The sequence below is a fragment of the Panthera pardus genome, unplaced genomic scaffold (assembly GCF_024362965.1).
Source record: "Panthera pardus isolate Hobbes unplaced genomic scaffold, ASM2436296v1 HiC_scaffold_17, whole genome shotgun sequence".
NCBI lineage: Eukaryota > Metazoa > Chordata > Mammalia > Carnivora > Felidae > Panthera > Panthera pardus.
The window spans coordinates 86021825-86041083 of record NW_026526732.1 but is presented as its reverse complement, the minus strand read 5'-3'; the positions used below and the strand labels follow the sequence as shown (position 1 = coordinate 86041083).

At 32.0% G+C, this 19259-nt stretch overlaps 1 protein-coding gene across 47 annotated transcripts in view; it reads left to right on the top strand.

The window, feature by feature from the left end:
- RIMS1 (regulating synaptic membrane exocytosis 1) overlaps positions 1-19259 on the top strand; it is a 489827-nt gene that overhangs the window by 307186 nt on the left and 163382 nt on the right. For all 47 annotated transcript variants that reach the window (XM_019417684.2, XM_019417685.2, XM_019417717.2 and 44 more), the window contains 6 exons: positions 4620-4687; positions 5744-5854; positions 7459-7558; positions 11667-11790; positions 15094-15140; positions 17130-17242. In XM_019417684.2, coding sequence (XP_019273229.1) covers positions 4620-4687; positions 5744-5854; positions 7459-7558; positions 11667-11790; positions 15094-15140; positions 17130-17242 — 563 coding nt within the window. The remainder of the gene's footprint in view (positions 1-4619; positions 4688-5743; positions 5855-7458; positions 7559-11666; positions 11791-15093; positions 15141-17129; positions 17243-19259) is intronic.

Below are 19259 nucleotides of genomic sequence, written 5' to 3'. Positions count from 1 at the left end.
ACTGCATGCATTCAACAAATATATTTTCTGCCCAGTATTTTAATTTATGTGCTATGCTATAATAAAGTATATTAGGATTTATTTAATTTTACTTAGTCCCAACACACATCCTACTATAGAGAATAAACAAAAATAAAGGAGGAAAATGTTTTAAGAGGTATAGGAAATCTCTGGGAAGGATGATTCTACCGATTTTTGGTCTGTGAATTTTACAGTTTCTTTGGATAACAACAATCTGTACTATATAGGAAGAATAATTTTCTTTGAGATGACAGGTAACATAGTTAAGGATATGTATTTGGAATTGTGCAGTTACTGTGAGTCAATCTTTGAATCAGTTTGAGTGCCATCTTTTAACACAATCATTATAATGAGGTTAAAAATATGCTGTGTTTCTTATGGAAATAGAAGTCCAAATTTTCTAATACATAACAGCTTTGATGTATATAACCTTTCTTTTGCTACCTACACATTAGATACACATTCCACCTGGTCAAGTGTAATTATCATGTGAATTGTTAGATATTTATTTTGTAAATCAGAGTTATGGTTTTCCTTTTACAATGTTAATATACTCATACACAGTTATGCATCTATATGATGTAGAAAGCATTTTTGTTCAAATGACTTTGATTCGTCTTATTGGAATCCACTGTGCTTTGACATTAAATATCACAAGATACAAAATTTTAAATCATAGAGGTGCATATTTATACATTGTTACATCCTCTAATGGTAATAACCTGTGTTAGGAAAAGCTGGTTCTCTTTACAGAAGATTCAGGAGTCATTTAGCTGACTTTCATTTGTGCAATGAAAGTTGTGTGCTTATTTATTAATTACTTTTTCACAAGAGATGGGATAAAATTTTGTTTTTAAAGTTTTAACAAAAAATAATACTCAAAATTATAACACATTATTGAATTTTAGCTGTTTATGAACTTGAGCCATTTCAGTAGACTGATATATCCCCTGGATCTAAATTAATGATAATAGTGCATTTGTTCTTTTATAGTTATATTGAATACTGGAACCAAAATGATTTTGTATCAGGTCTTTAAGCAAATACCATAAGTTTATCATTTTGTAGCTATGCTACTTGGAAATCAATCTCTTTAATCACCTATTAGAAAGATAATCAAGGAAAATGTTTTATATTAATGAAATACTAGATTCTGAATATTTTAGGAGGAGGTTTTGGTGAGTTTTGCTTAGTCCATTAATAATAGAGATATATGACTTATAAATACAAATTACAGTACTTAAAAATTCAATATTATCTTTAAAATTTAGTAATTACATGGAAAGAAGAAAAATAAGTTTAAAACTACATATTTAGATTTTAGAATTTATTTCTCATAAGTCTTTAAGCAAAAATATTATATTTTAATGGGTGATAATGACATTTGTGATAAGAAAACTGTTCGAAACTATTCAGGATGTGAAAGAAGTGTAATTATACATTAAAATATATACAAATATTGTATGCTAAAATATTGAATGCCTTTTAGATTTTCATTTAATAGAAATTTTTAGTAGACATCAACACTATGTATGACCAAAATTATCCTATTTTAAACGAATTAAATTAGACTCTCCATTTAAGATCATAATTATACAAAGCTTATAGATGATAGGATACCATTGCTTGAAAGCAGCGTTTTTATAATAAAGTGTGCTTGGTATCATCACCAAAACGTACCAGAAACATCAGCTTTTGGTTCTTTGCATATAAAGACCAATTTCTGCACAGGAAATATTAATCAGATATGTAGATCTAGATTTACTTATGACAAGGTGAGTGAAACACAGGGTTGAAACACCGTATGAGGAATTGAAGCATGAGCCAGAGAAGGATCCCAAGGAGTATAGTTTTTAAGATCTAAGTAATTGAAGGATATAAAAAACTTTGTTCCCTTGAAGTTTTAAAATGGGTTGGATTTTGCCATTGTTTTAACCTCAACGACTTTCAAAGCAGTCCAACTTTCAACTTAATGACTAATTTTCTTCTTTAAACCCCATAAATATTGTGTTCTGTTAATTTGTCACAGTATTTCAAATTGAGTCAGCATTTAAGAAGTCATCAGGCTTTCTTACTCCTAAGTATATGAAATTTTAGGGAAAAAGTTTTATGAGTTATAATAATCTTTTGAATGATATTTTTAGTTACTACTTAATAATTGCAATTTTATTATTATTATACATAGTTTTTCTTTCAAGGGAACAGTGTCATAATACTAAAGGCAAAAGCAACTTTAAGAATAAGTAAGTAGGCAGGGATGGGCAAAATGTGTGAAGGGGAGTAAGAGATTCAGGCTTCCAGTTACGGAATGAGTCAGTCATGGGAATAAGTACAGGGAGTATAGTCAGTGGTATTATAATAGCATTGTGTGGTGACAGATGGCAGCGACACTTGTGGTGAGCACAGCATATAAGGTATAGATATGTTGAATCCCTATGTTGTACACCTAAAACTAATGTAACATTGTGTGTCAGTTATATTCAAAGAAAAAAATTAATAAAAAAAACTTTTGAAGTTTACAAACAGTACAAATAAAAGAGGGATAAAAACCCTGTTTACAGTTTCCTTGCATTTAATTAACTGAGGTGGTTCAGAAGAAGATAATCATTGACACCAAGCCATGTACACATTTTAAAGTATGTGATTTTGGAGCGCCTGGGTGGCTCAGTCGGTTAAGCGGCCGACTTCAGCTCAGGTCACGATCTCACGGTCCGTGAGTTCGAGCCCCGTGTCGGGCTCTGTGCTGACAGCTCAGAGCCTGGAGCCCATTTCAGATTCTGTGTCTCCCTCTCTCTCTGACCCTCCCCTGCTCATGCTCTGTCTCTCTCTGTCTCAACAATAAATAAACATTAAAAAAAAAAAAAATTAAAAAAAAAGTATGTGATTTTGAAAGGGATTTGGACTCTGTGTGTAGTGAATTTTAACAATATAGTTTCTGTTAATGCAGTTTCTTTTTTTTTTTTTTAATTTTTTAACGTTTTTATTTATTTTTGAGACAGAGAGAGACAGAGCATGAACAGGGGAGAGTCAGCGAGAGGGAGACACAGAATCTGAAACAGGCTCCAGGCTCTGAGCTGTCAGCACAGAGCCCGATGCAGGGCTTGAACTCACGGACTGCGAGATCATGACCTGAGCCAAAGTAGGCCGCTTAACCGACTGAGCCACCCAGGCGCCCCTGTTAATGCAGTTTCCAATATTCAACCCTTCACAAAATATACTGTTATGTATATGACACATTTGAAGAACATTTTAGTATTTGTTGTAGTATATATAACAAACTCCTTCAGCCTTTCTAAGATATTATTTATTAATTTTATTATTTTTAATGTTTTATTTATTTTTGAGTGAGAGAGAGAGAGACAGTGCCCGAACTGGGGAGGGGCAGAGAGAGAGAGAGAGGGAGAAACAGAATCTGAAGCAGAGCCTGACACTGGGCCAGAACCCACGAAATGCGAGATCATGACCCGAGCTGAAGTCGGACACTCAACCAACTGAGCCACCCAGGCGCCCCTCTAAGATACTATTTTAAAAGAAAAAGGAAGCAACTACTAAGAAACTTAGGTGTATAGGTTTTTTTATGCCTGCAGATTTTAAACATTTTTACATTTTCTATCACATTTCTTTTATAGTGACTGTATCTGCCATGCCTGTCATCTACATACAGTTCTTTGCTTGTGATCTTCACAGATACCAGAAAAACATATTTTCCCAACACTCAGCTAGATATATCACTATTAGTTAGTGTGCTTTACTCACTTTCTTAATTTTTTTCTCTTTAAAGATACATCAGAAGAAAAACTTCATTGATTTAATCTAATATTTAAAATGTAAGAGATAATTTATTCTCACATTCACCCATTCCTTTTTTTCCTATGCAAATACTGAGAGCACTGCTGCTTTCTGTTATTTTTTTCCTTTTTTCTCAGGTGTTTTAATATATTTTTAAGCCAAAAAAATCAAAATTAAAGGTTCATAAATTCATGCTTACAAAATTAGGATTTTTAAAGTTTTTTAAAGTCTTTTTGATGGCTTTAGTACAATTGGATTTTCTGTTGGTTGTGTTGTACTCTTGCTAAAAGTTATTGTTGATAATTTATTCAGTGCTGTGTGCAAAAATGTGTGTCCTAGTGTCAGCTAATGAGGGAAGAGAATAGAGACCAGAGGTTAATTTTGAAATAACATGATATAGTTCAGAAGAGTAGAAAGAGAGACACTAAGTTTTAATACTTATTTCAGTTCATTGAATAAAACTTTTTCAGCATCACTAGATGGCAGGCTGTGCCTTGGCATGGATAGTCTTTCGAGGGAAGGTGGAGTGAGTTAACCCAGTTCTTTCAGTGTTTTTTATGTGTGTTTCTAGGCTGATTTATGAGAATAAAGGTAGTATATAGTATGAAGTGCATTTGTAACATTCATTCCAATGATTCAAGTCACAGCCTTTGCAATACAGGGGTGTATCATTCTGGTATGTACACACTCAAGATTATGATGTTCATAACCCTTTACTTTATAGACTGAAGAAGTCATACTTAAAATGATGCATTCTCCACTTTAAAGCATTGCACTTTTCATCCCCCCCCCCCCCTCCCATGGTGCAGGTGACTTGGATTATTACTGGTTGGATCCTGCCACGTGGCATAGCCGGGAAACATCACCTATTAGTTCGGTAAGCTTTCTGGGAAATGAAAGTTGGAGCTTAGGGATGATGTGTACTGTTCATTGTCCTATCTATATTTGACATGTGATGGATAGCAGTCTTACTCTGTTTCGTTATACATTTTTTAAAACATTTTATTTATTTTGAGAGAGAGAGAGAGAGAGAACATGCATGAGCGAGCAAGGGAGAGGCAGAGAGAGAGGGAAAGAGAGAATCCCAAACAAGCTCCTTGCTGTCAGCAAAAGAGCCCGACCCAGGGCTCAGTCCCACAAACCATGAGATCATGACCTGAGCCACAGTCAAGAGTCAGATGCTTAACTGACTGAGCCACCCAAGAGCCCTCCATTATACATTTTAAGAAAGAAAATATCCATTTCATTTAAAGTAGTACAGTCTAGAAGGGAAAAAAAAATCACTGAATAATTATAACAAATTTTATTTTATTTTTAAAAAGTTTATTTTTTAGAGAGAGAGTGCATGGGTGAGCATGCACAAGCAGGGAAGAGGCCAAGAGAGAATCTCAAGCAGCCCCCCCACCCCCACTCTGTCAACACAGAGCTGAAAGTGGGGCTCAGTCTCAGGGTTCATGAGATCATGACCAAGATCAAGAGTGAGTCCCTTAAGTGACTAAGCCATCAATGTGCCTCTATAACAAATTTTAAATTAAGTAAGAAGCAATTATTAAATGATGACTATATATAAATGAGATATTATTTGGTTAATGATATCAACATTAACAACTCAAAATATAGAATAGGTTTTCTTTCTATAAGCAGATATGTTTTAAGTTTAATTCAATTTAATCATTTCAGAACAATTTTTTAGAGATTTACTTAGTTGCTAACGACTCTTAGAACTGTTTAGTTCAAGAGTCTACTGCAAATAAAATGTAGCTGCATTTACAAGTGCAAATTGTTATAAGTTGAGGGTAGAACCCACCAAAATAAAGAATTTCCTCTAGAGTGCCTTTAACTGAGGAAATCACATCTTGCTACAACCAATAATTATGTGTCTACAGGAAAGAAAACCACTTAGCTTTTTTAAACTTTATCCATGTTTTGATAGCATCCTGTAACGTGGCAACCATCTAAAGAGGGGGACCGATTAATTGGACGTGTTATTCTGAACAAGAGAACAACCATGCCCAAAGAATCAGGTGCATTACTGGGTCTGAAAGTAAGTATGCTGGTTTAAAATGTTTCTTAAGGGTGGATTACAGTACAGGCTGACTTCAACAAAATTTCTGACAACGATTTTTAAATATCTTCCTCTCTTCTCCAAAATACAGTTCACCTAGTGAACGTATCTTCTTCATATATTGATGTCTTATGACAGATAGAGTATTTTTATCTGGATTAATATTTCAAAATCATTTTATAATATGGCTTACAAATGTGTTAGGAAACTGCCATGAAATATAGGAAAATAAAGAATTTTTATCTCAGTATGAAGTTCAAGGATGATTTTTACATTAAGAAGGTTTTAGTGGATGGTAGTAAAGTTAGATTATGTGGACTGCATAATTTTATTTTATCTGGACAAACAACATAAAACATCATTAAAGAAATTGTTTCCTAAGTACAATAGACTTTATCATAATATCAAAAGAGTAAAATGTGTCTTTTAAAAATATTAACTGACATCCAGCAGATATAAAGAAAAACTAACAAAGTGCAAAAGATTATATTTTATTATAGGAAAAATATATATACACATTTTGTCTTATTTGTGTGTGTATGTGTATATGTGCTAAATCACATAGTTTTATTTGCTTTCAGAAACTTAGAAAAACAATCAAAGATGGGCTTTAAAATTATTTGCTAAGATATTATATTATAGTCGTGTGATAATTTGACCTCTTCAAAACCATTGACTATTAATCCAACTAAAACTTTTCTTCAGTTAATGCACTTAATAGTATCACCTTATTCATTATTAACATTTATTTCTCTTGCTATGAAATAATTCTGATCGCCTCCACTGATGGGCATATCCCAAAGTATGGTGGATCAGCCTCAGCCTTTGAGAACATGTGTTGCACCTTTATTTATACACACTTGGTGCCTGCATTGGGAGAAATTAAACTTAGAAACTTTCTGATGTATTTAGTTTCAGTTACAGTGGAAAAGCCAGGTGAAAGTGTTAAATATTCAGTAATATAACCCAGACTTTAGGAGTTAGATTAGAATATGTATTTCAGGTGAAGTCATTCAGATGGTCAGTAGCAGAGATAAACTTAGGCTATTACTCATTGTGCCATGGTAAATTGCTTCCCAGAAGTGGCCTATTCTTGGTTTGAATCCATAGTCTATGTCTTAGACCTATATCCTACTTAAAGGTATACAGAAGGGATAAAGATCTGATGTGACAATGGGGCATGATGTGCATATAGAACTTTAATTCTAATAGGAGGCATGAACTTGGAGGGTAAAGAAAAATGAACCCTAATGTAAACTGTGTCACACACTTCTATAAGTAGGAAAGACCTCGCACTTGTCTTCTAAGGGTAAACACTGCTTTTGGTGCCGTTGTGTTGTTAGGTCAGTATAAGTAATCAGGACATGAACTTTCTTGGGACACATGATCACCTAAAATATAATGAGATGTTTTCTTTTTAAAAGTATACTGCCACTCCTTTAATCAAAAATATGTTTCACTTTATTAATGTGCCTACACTCAATCCTAAATACATTGTAAAAGACTGTAGGATTAATTCCTAAAAGTAATTAACTTATATTTTAAAATGAATCTTGGGAACTTATAAATTTATTATTATTCAGGTTGTTGGAGGAAAAATGACTGACTTAGGACGCCTTGGTGCCTTCATCACCAAAGTAAAGAAGGGTAGCCTTGCAGATGTAGTTGGACACTTACGAGCAGGTAAAGTTTCTTTTTAACATTTAAACAATGTGTACTTTTTGCATGAGTTGGTGGTTTTCAATGTGGGGTAAGTTACAAATAAGTCAATTAAATAAATAACTAATTTTAGTGCATGGGTGAAGATTTTTTTCCCCTGGCGTGGGTATTTACTGCAATTATAGGTAACTATGCATCAATGGCAGTTTGGAGAGAGTAAGATTAGGAATCTTTTATTATTCATGTAAAAGTAAATAGATGCAAAATGCTGCAGGATTACAAATTTTTGTAGATGACTTTATAATTTTGCTACAAAAACGAAAACAATTTAGCCTTGTAGAAAAAATAATATCACTAATTAATTTTTTATATTTTAAACTATTATAATTACTAAAGTTTTCCATAGTGGTCCCAAAACACTTACCAGTAGCAGTGTTTTTAGTAAAATACAACCATAATCACATTTCTTACACAGATTACATAATAAAATATTTGTTAATTTTATTGTGACATGTATTATACTCATGCAGATGTGCTACTTCTTGGTATTTGGAAACTTACATTATGTTGCTCTGTAACCTTAACGTAATATGATAAAATCATTTAATATATTCACATATACCATATTCAGTAGCAACACACTTTAAAATCTGTTTTTGTTATTTACCCTTCATTTTAGTTAAAATCATATTAATGTATTTTTCCCAGTTTACTTCATGGTTTTGTAGAAATCTTTTGGTTGGAGTGTCTGCCTATGCATTTGAAAGACAATAACAAAGAAAACAGAGAAAGCTGAACTACAGAATTGAGGATTAATAACCCGTAGCACATAGAAAGAGAACATTTCTAGGCTGTTTTCAGTTTTTATACCTTAACATTGTAATTACTGAGACCTTGAGAAAAGTGTTCTATAACCGTTAAAGATATTTTTGTTGTAGTTGATTACCAGGATATCAGTTCAAAATCATTTAGGTTTTTTCTTTAATAGAGACTTCCTATGCAGGTGTTGTATAGGGAGAAAATCCAAATCAGAGGTTTTTCTTCATCTGCAATATATACAGCTTTGAAGATGTGTAGAGGTACAGTACGCTGTTTTTTTTTTATCAAGGACTAGTTATGATTTAATAAGAAAATAACTCAATCAGGTGTGACTGTATCAATAAACCGAGCCTTTGCTTATTTAAAGACTGAGAAACATGCCTTAGAAAGTTTATGAATCTCTTTTTTAGGAAGTATAAGAATCCCTTGAGTTAATGTAATGCTCTAATGTAACTACAGAAATCTGAATTTGCAGATCATATTATAAACATAATGGCTTTTGATTTTGTCTTTGTATTTTAATAGAGGATTACTTAATGAAGTCAGTGAAGGGGTTTTTCTACATAAAATATCCCTTAGTGATTAATTTCATTTTTTAACACCCTTATGTGCCTAGAGCCTGAGAAACTTAAATGTAAAATGTTAAAAGCTCAGCATAGATAGCTGTAAAACAAAGAAGTGGAGTTTTCACTAAAAGCAATTGATGCATTTGAAAGAAGTATTTTAATAAATTAGATCATATATTCTGTTTGATTTACATTATAATTTAGGAACAGTCTTCCTTCTATTTGCATATAACCATCACTGGCTGTACAGTGCTGTGCTTTTTTATTAATGTGAGCTTTGTTCAGCATTTGCAATCTTGCTTTAATCTTGCCATAGCTTTCTGTACTGTTTCTTCCCCTTAAGTCCATGCACTATACCACTACTTGGTTTAATTATCAAAAACAAGGTTGACACTGATGTGCTCCTTATTAAAAGTCTTCACAGTCTCCAGTCATCATCTGCTTAAGTCAAAGCTTTGTAGTTCTGTCCTCTACTAACCATTCCAGCCACTTCTATTACCATCCACTTTACCTGTTAGCCATGGCAGTGTGCCTATAGGTCCCTGGCAAGCTATCCACCTATTAGACCTGGTCCATGCCTCTTGTTTATCTGGTTGCTTTTTTGCTCTTGTGCTCTACCTGTTGAAGTCCTTTCCATCCTTCAAAACTCATCTAAAGTTGCCTTAATTGTAAAGTGTTTCCTAATATCTCACCTGGAACAATACCTAATTACTACCTCCCTAGCACTACCTGGCTCTCTTTCTCTTCCTCAGATGAACTCCTATCATTGTGTATAACATTTTAGTAAAGATATTAATTCCTGTATGTCTCCCCCACCAATGACAGAGGAAATCTCTTTTATTTGCATCATCATAATCTGCATCTCTGCCTGAAGAGATTATCCGTATAAAAATAAATACTGTTAAAGATACCACCTTCTAGTTTAGGATATTTTGATTTGTAAATAAATACATGTACTAAGTTAATAAGATATTAACAGCTATGCTTCCGATTGCTTTCTATAAAGGGGAGAATTTTTATAATTCAGTGCTTTTGAAAATGTTGACTGCAATACATTACTGTATAGTCACTTTAATGGTTTACATCCATCAATTAAAAAAAAATGAAATGGAACATGATAGAATTGGAGATATCAGGGTAAATATTGTTTCGGAAAGTATTTTTTTCATACACACATACATACACATACATACACATAAACATACAATATTCACATGATGTAAACTTTATTTTTTTTCTTGGTCAAACAAATTTAAAAGACTGAATATATTTTAAATTTGTAATTATATTTTATTTCTTTTTTTAACACTGAAGTGTATTCATTGCCTATGTAAAACACCTTGCTGTGTAACTTCTTAGGTCAAACAATTATAAGTCCCTTAACTATTAATGTTAACCATACTCTTTTACCAAACCAAAGCAGCATTATATGCTTTTCAAATATTTAGTTTTCATTTTTGAGTAAGCAAACATTTGGGAAAAAATACTTTAAAATAGTCCTAGCAAAACAAAATTTTTCTACTTTAAAAAAACAAACTGAAAACATCTAATGTTTATAGTTCTCTTGCCTATATATATATATATACCTACAAACTGAAACATCTCATGTTTACAGTTACCTTTCATATATATATGACATATATATCTTTCATTATATGTATATATATTTATATATATATAAATTATATTGATCTATCAATTCAGCATATATTAGCTACTAAATCATTACAGGTACTGAGAATAAGATGAGCAGAAACAATTAAATTAAGACACCTTAAAGTACCATTGAGGTTGGGGTATTTCAGCTGAGTCTGCTATTGTGAATTGAAGGAGAGAAACATTTGGGATCTAAAACTGCTCTAAATATTCATGAAAATAAACAGTTTTTCCCAAATGATCCATGGTAAAATCCCTAGTTAAAATATCAACAATAAATTATTAGCTCATTTATTTTAACGTTATATTATTCTCCTGGATTCTTAGAGTATTTAACGAATGAGTATTGTATTAATTTTTTATTATTTTCAAATATTTTAAAAATATTTTCTAATTTTACTTTAATGCTCACAATATATATTATGTATAGAATGTGTGTGTTATGAACATCTGGAAGTGGGTTAACTGTCATGCAACAGTTTTACATCTGCTTGCTTTGTAACTTTTCCATAGCTACCTGCGTTGCCCTGTGGGTATGAATTCAAATCCTTTCATGCATTTTTATTCTGTTGTGCGTCTGGTGAAGACAATGAAGCATGACTTATAATTGGAAAATTCATGCTAATAAATGTTAATTGCTATTTCAACCAAAAATAAAGGACTTTATCCAGAGTTAAATAAGAATCTTTCACATATAGAGCTGCCTGCATTTATTATATGGAGGACATGCTGCTAATTATTATTTTTTAATGTTTCCAAATAGGCTGTGCTAATTCCATCCCATAGCATGAGATTATTTTTTATATTATTTCTGGTATATTTCAAAAGATAAAGGTAGCTTTGTATTGTACTGTTTCCTGTGACCAGTAATATTCTATGGGGGAAAGAAAAAGAAAAAAAAGAAAGAAAAGAAAAAAGTGTTTAGAAGAACCATTTAGCTGACATTATATGTCAGTCAATTTGCTTTTGAGAGCAGAGCCTAGACAAACTATTTGTATATGTTTTGCATTTCTTTGTTAAAAAAAGAGAAAAGATAAGAAAAATAAACAGAATATATAAGGTAAAAAAATACCCTTTTTTTTAAATTCAAGGGGATGAAGTTCTAGAATGGAATGGTAAACCCCTGCCGGGAGCTACAAATGAAGAAGTTTACAACATTATTTTAGAATCAAAATCAGAACCTCAAGTTGAAATTATTGTTTCAAGGCCTATTGGGTAAGGCTAAAAAAACTTACTTCTTAAGTTTAGTAAATTACATGTATTAGCAGGGTTTTAAAAAGAAGTTTATACATTCATACAGTACATGTTAATAACATGGATAGTTTTTCTTCAATTATGGGCATACACTTTATATTTTTTAAATTTCTTAATATTTTAAACTTGAATACTGACTTTTCTTCACTACATTTTAGAAGCTCCACAATTTAACAACTGTAGTATCAAAAAATATTGTTATATATTTTCAGAAGTGAAATATAAACTAAAAATATTTTGTTTTAATGGCAGACCTATTTTTAGTAATTTAACTTAGTAGTATTTCCTTAAAGGGAGTCACTAACAACTCATCTTCTTATGACATTTAAAACAGTAATTGTTTCATGTCTACATGAACTGTTTATTATTTTACTAAGAAGAGAGTATTTTTTTCTATATTTTTACCCATGGGTAGTGCCAACATTTGTTTAAAATCAAGCAAGTGTGAAATATTTTAACTTTTTAAAAAATTGGTCATAATAATTGGTATAATATTTTTTAAACTTCAGTTTTTAGCATAATTTAATTCTCTATAGCCAATGGGAATTTTTTTTTTAATCTGTGTGTAGGGTCCCCCACATTGTTAGATTTCCTGGCTAACCCAAAAGTCCAGAATATTCTTTTTGCCAGTCTGTAATTTTTTTGGAAGACATATTGAAATATCTCCTGATAGTTGCATTAATGTTTGAATATATTTTTGGAAATAAATCCCTCTTTTTTTTCCCCATTGTCTAAAATATTATAGAGCCATTAATTCAGGACTTATGTTGAAAAAGTAATAGCCTTTAATTTTTGTTGTCTTCATGCATATATGTCAATGCAAAACATAGAAGAAAATATAATTATCCTATTTTTCAAAGGACTGAAAACAGATGATCACGTATTTCAAGGAATAATATTAATATATATATAAACTCTAAAATAAAAGCAAGATTATAAATAATTTTAAGTGGTGATTATTAAGAGTAAACATTGAAGACATTTGCAAAAGTATTTGTACAGTTCCATGCAAAATTTTTTTAAATAGCAACACTTTATAATTTATGCTAGTTTTACATGACATGTGTTCTAGTGCTCAGGTTAATATGAGGCTGGAAAAGAGGTAAGTAAATTGGAAAATGAATCAAAAGTTTCAAAAAATAATTTAAAATCAAGTATTGTACACATTGCCAAATACTTTCAGATATGTAGTAGTTTAAAAGTAATCAGCTAAAATATTGATTTATGGTAACTTTTAAAAAAACCAACAGACAATTAAAGTGGACTGGAATAACATTTTCATGATTGTTACCTTTGTATGAAAATAACTTAAAAGGTCATAATTTGCATAGCCAAACCCTAAATTGTAGGAAATATGGAATGCAAAGATTATACTTAAAAATCAAATCTGGCATCAACTTCCCAGTTAATAGAGAAATTATTAGAATCCTAGAAGAATAATTCTAGCTATATTTAATAATTATGTTTAATGTAGTTCTATAATTTAAAGCAGAAACCAAAATTTATTCACAGTTTAGTGGCATAGTAATTCTGCGAATCATACATGGTCTAAGAAATATCTGCCATCTTGAGGTAAGAACCATTTTTGCTAGCCTACCAAATATAACATTCTTGGCATTTATACTTACAATTGGTATTAGAACCATTCTGTCACCTTTCTTGTAGAACTAATTAAGAAGACATGTTTGTAAATGTGGAAATTTATTCCAGAAAATATTACTGAAGCAATTAACATTATTATATTTTGATTCAAAATCACTTTAAAATTTTTTTACTTCTCCACAATCTTTCAGACATATACAAATCCTAAGCTTGTACCTGGTTTTAGGATTCCAAATTCTAATTTTCATAATTGACTTTGAGGCTGGTTTTCAGAGAAGTTGTACTATCTAAAAATTTATTGCTTCTACGTTTCTTTTTAAAAATTTGCTTTTATTTGCCTAGATAAATTTAGAAAACGGTAGCAGAAGAGAAATAGTTGGTTTCTTCAAATAGTTGTTGTCTTAAGTATTGCAAATTAGTCTCTTAATTATCATACGAAATACTTACATTATACAAATTACTAGTTATAAAAATACGTATAAAATGTATTTATAAAATGCATAACACAGGATGTATTATCTTTGTAAGAAGTATAAACTATAGGTGGTTATGAACATTACTTTGCACAAAAAGTGAAAATGAGTCCAGAAAATAATCAGAGAAAACTGTTTTTGTTTCTGTCCCTCCCCTCTACCCCTGCCGACACACACACAATAGTCCAAAGAAAAATCAAAATCAAAGTGAAGTTAGGTCACAGGTAAGTGGTTAGAAATGCTTAAACAATATTCTAACATTATTCTAATAATTCTGTTGGTACTAACTCCAGTCTGCTTTAATATGTCATGTTAATACTTACATATTGTTAATCTCCTTAAATTGATACTAAACTATCTTTGAAAAACCAGAGGTAAAGTAGTTCTATGCAGTATACTTCCCAAAACAAGCTGGTCCAGGGTTCTTAAGGTCACAGTGGATAATGGATTAAGCTGAGGTTATAATTAAACATTTATTCAGAGTAATTTGTGAGTGTGACAGGAGTGGGTGTTCTCACAAGTCACTTTCTAATCATACAGTAAATGGCCATATATTTAGCTAACTTCAGTATAGAGATACAAATCTCTATATAGGGTTATATATGTGTGTATGAGTTACATATTCACATATATAAAATATTTTAGCTTTTTTGTTGCAAGCTTGAACCATTTTTATTTTCCGAAGCAATTCATCCTTTTCATTTTATTAACTTTGCCCATGATATTCACCATATTATTTTATTATCAAGAAATGTCTTCATCCCTTTCATTCAGTAAACTCTTTCAGATGTGTTTGTAAAGCATATTACTGATTAGTAAAATGTGTCATTTTGATTTTGTAGAATTGAAATAAAATACTACCTTTAACATTTTTTATTTCCAAAACCTACTGTTTTGGTAGTAAAAATATTGTGGTAGTTTTAGCCACAATATTAGTCTGATTGTTGTCATGTTGAAGTGTTTTGCTGTTAAATATATAAAAACTTATTTTTATTGCAGTTTGTGTGTGTGTGTGTGGTGTTTGACAATCATGCATATTAGTAATTGCCTTAATAGTAACTCCTGTCCATTTCCACACCTGTAAAGACCCAAAAGGATTGTTCACACCACTGAAATACATGTGGCTGTGATTGCCTCAGGGAGGGTAACTTAGCTAATGGGATTTTCACCATACCCTAATTTCTTTTAGTGATATTCCACGGATCCCTGAGAGCTCCCATCCTCCACTGGAGTCCAGTGAGTTTAAGATTTATTTGTTATTATGATATATATAGGATGAAATTAAAAAATAAAGATTTATCATTTGCTTTAATTATTTGATATAAATGAATTGGTATTACTATACTAAGGTTATCTCTAATGATATCAGAAGTTGACAACTATGACAATCATTGGAAACCCAAAGTTCTATTTTAAGATTTTTCTTTTTTTACCTCCCCCCCCACCTTTTTTTTGTGATGGTTACACAAAAATCTTTACTGGCAGTATACCTTCTGCATCATAATAGTCAGAACCCTCACAAAGCTCAGTTAATATAACAGTACTAGTTCTATTTGCTGTACGTAAAAATTTATTGTTACACTGGATTATTCAGTCTGATTGGTAATTAGCTCAGTCTCATGAGCTAGGCTTCTAGTGAAGGAAATATACACGCTAACAGATATTTTAAAAACAGCGTAACAGTGTCAGGTATGATTGTGGAAGTAAGTAGGTGGAGTAGAGGTAAAGTTCAATGGATATAAGGGAGTCAAGGGACAGTGAGGCTAAAGGGTTGAATTATCTACATAGCCTTTAGAGACACTCCACGTGATAGAAGATGACAATGTGTGCAGTAAAGTCTAGACTGGTAATGAAGTTTTCAGTGAGAATGTAGAAGTGATAGATATTTACTTTGCAATGGATTGGTATTAAATTCAATACCTTGGGCTTGATGACCAAGTGTTATTATGGACCCCATCTTATGGAAATACAAAATACAAGGTGATTTAAGAGGAAAACAAGTGATCCAAGTGATCGTTGTTACAAGGAGGTAGAAAACATATGGGTGGGATAAACAAGGAGCTGAAGATTAGGTAGGTATATCAAATGCCTACCAACATGCATACCTGCTAGATGAACCCATATTTGGTTTTGAAGTTTCTGATAACTAATACACAGAAGGAAATGGGACCAATTACATAATTTATAGTGTCAATACTATTTAAAAATGAAACTGATATAATACTAAAAGCAGACTGATTATTAGAAGCAATACTGTTCTTATACTAAGACCCAAGAAAAAAATTATCCTAAGGATCCTTGATAAAAGAAGCGTAATAACAAAGAATTTTATAGAACTCTTTCTTAAAGTCTTTGCAGGGCACAGAGTGATGCTACACGGCTTAATTTAGACTTAATTTGTGTGTATTTAGAAAAAAAATATGTGGATGACATACCCTCCGGCAATGCTCCATGAATGTTTTATCAGTAGAGCTAAGTTTTCAATGACTGTGGGTTTAAGGTTATACTTGCTGGGGTAATAGCATTCTATAGACATTCTATACTGTGGATCGTGTCAAGGTATACTTTAAGAGTGATCTGAGAAGAGAGACCTCTCATTTAAAAAAGAGGGGAGGAAAGCCTCACAGAGTAGCTAAGTGGACAGCCAGCCTCCTCTACACAAAGGTGAAGTGGGTCACTTGTGTTGAGTCACTGGAGACAGCATTCTCAGACATACAGAAGATACATTTCAAGATCAAAACTGAGATAGATGGTAAATTTTAAAAGTGGTGAATTCTAGGCTTAGATTTGGCTCATATATTATATGTGCATTCATTTTACTTTCAGCAAGGACAGTTCATAATAGATGATTCTTTGGCCAAGATAATTAAAATAACAGGTACCATCTTTCTTATCAGTAAAGCCTGAAGCCTTCACCCATATGTGAGGTTATGCAAGAATCTAAACTGTACAGATACCCTCCAGAAATGTAGAAAACCAATATAAATTGAAGCAAATAAATATTTATTATATCATTATAAATACTTTTAAAATAGGCAATAAACCAAAGGAGACAGTATGATAATTTTCTGTGGCTATCCAGTTGGAAGTATGTTCTACTGTTATTGATGGTATTGAATTATGGTTTTATACAAATAACAGATGCATTTAACATTTTATAAAAAATATTCCTACACATATGTTATAAATGTTACTACAAATTACTTATTTTTTTTCTCATTTTAGGTTCAAGTTCCTTTGAATCTCAGAAGATGGAAAGACCTTCCATTTCTGTTATTTCTCCAACAAGTCCTGGAGCTCTAAAAGATGCCCCACAAGTCTTGCCAGGACAACTTTCTGTATGTATTTTTTTGTACGTGTTGGGGACCATTAGGATTTGCTCACTGTTCTGAGTCTGTCCTTAAAAATGCATGGCTTTCTTTGAAGCCTATGATATGTTTGTAGTCACCTAACACCATAATCTGTTTCGGCAATTTTGCATGTATTTATTAAGTTATTAGATTAGCCTTTATCCATATATTTATTTGGAAATGTTTATTGAGTGCCTACAGTATACCCCGCTATTATAAACATTCAATGATAAATGACAACATAAGTAAATAAAATATCCATTATATTTTGTATGCAAGTTTCCAAGGTCAGTTGGTAAGATATAAGAAACTAAGAAAGTCATGTTCCACTTATTTAACCTTATGAGTCTGGAGTCTGAAAAAAGTTTTTCAATATTCTTTTTACTTTCTTGAGACATTTAGTGAAACACTTCATTTCTGATTATCACTCTGAAAAAGCTACAGTTTTTCTTACTGTTGCTTTCCATGTGACGTGAGGAAAGCTGGAGTAAGGGAGTGATGGCTAACCATTATGAAATGCCACATCTGTGTAGATTATGGTAGAATACAGGACATTTATATTCATAACTGAAAGAAAACTTGCTTCAAACTATTCTGTAAATAGTGTACTTTTTCTCCTTTGGTAATGTGTGGATTTCTGTAGTCTGCTTTTGCTGTACTTCTCTTGTCGTTAATTAAACAAAGAAGATCACTATAAGCTTGATGTTATTTTTAAAACCATTCCTGGTTTTAACTTCTGTTTTTAGTAGATTGATATCTTTGAATAGTCCTTTCTGTTTATTTTATCTGCCCTGCCATCTCTGTGTGTGTGAATCTCTGAAGTACTCCACCTATATTTCAAGAGGGATGAAAATCCGTTTGGGTTTTTGAAAAACACATCTCTGGTATTATTTGAAAACAGAGATATGGATTCATATGGAATCAGGTTTGAATCCTTAATCTGCCCTGCACTATGAAAGACCAATCCTATGTTAAATTGGTTTATTTTCTTATAGTGACTGTTAAATATGTTCCATATATATAGTGTCATTAGACAACTTTCTCTCACAGTTCTTACTCAACTAAAAAACCAAAACTGGGGCACCTGGGTGGCGCAGGCGGTTAAGCGTCCGACTTCAGCCAGGTCACGGTCTCGCGGTCCGTGAGTTCGAGCCCCGCGTCGGGCTCTGGGCTGATGGCTCAGAGCCTGGAGCCTGTTTCCGATTCTGTGTCTCCCTCTCTCTGCCCCTCCCCCGTTCGTGCTCTGTCTGTCTCTCTCTGTCCCAAAAATAAATAAAAAACGTTGAAAAAAATTTAAAAAAAAAAAAAAAACAAAAACAAAACTAACTTCTAAATTAAAAAAAAAAACAATGTTAACACTGTTTACTGCCAGCATTTATAAATATATTGACTGCTAAAGTTCTGGTGTTTAGGAACTCAACAATAGTATTTCAGTGTGCCATTCCCCCATTTTTCTTTATTCAAACTATTATGAAATCTTAGTAAAAATATCATTATTTGGCCTTCGCTTAGCTGAAGGTATGTAATGCACCTTCCTGCCTTCCTTGTTCTTTTCTCCTTCTCTCATGAACATTAACATTTAATAGGTGAATTATGAAAATTAAATGAAAAAAATAACAGGAAACAACAGTACCTGGTGTAAAGGGGGCCCACAGTAAACATGTTTCCTGAGCTCTTCCAGATTACTTGGGTAAATTGTTTATTCATCAAGCCTCATTTTATTTCAGTGACATATGGTGCTACAAAATGCATGTAGCCACAATAAGGTCATTAAGTCACTTATAATCACTGAACACTGGCACTTAGCGTTTAAAAACAAGGATAATTATTTCAATATCCCTTTCTTCCCTTTTTAATAAAATTATTGTCAGTTTTATTTTCATAACATGATCTAAGAGAGTATAACACTATAGGCTTGACAGTTGTAAGTCATGTCTAAAATACATAAAGAGAAAAGTCAAACTGTAAGTGGTTATGCTTTCAAATTCGTATTCTTTTCAAAAAT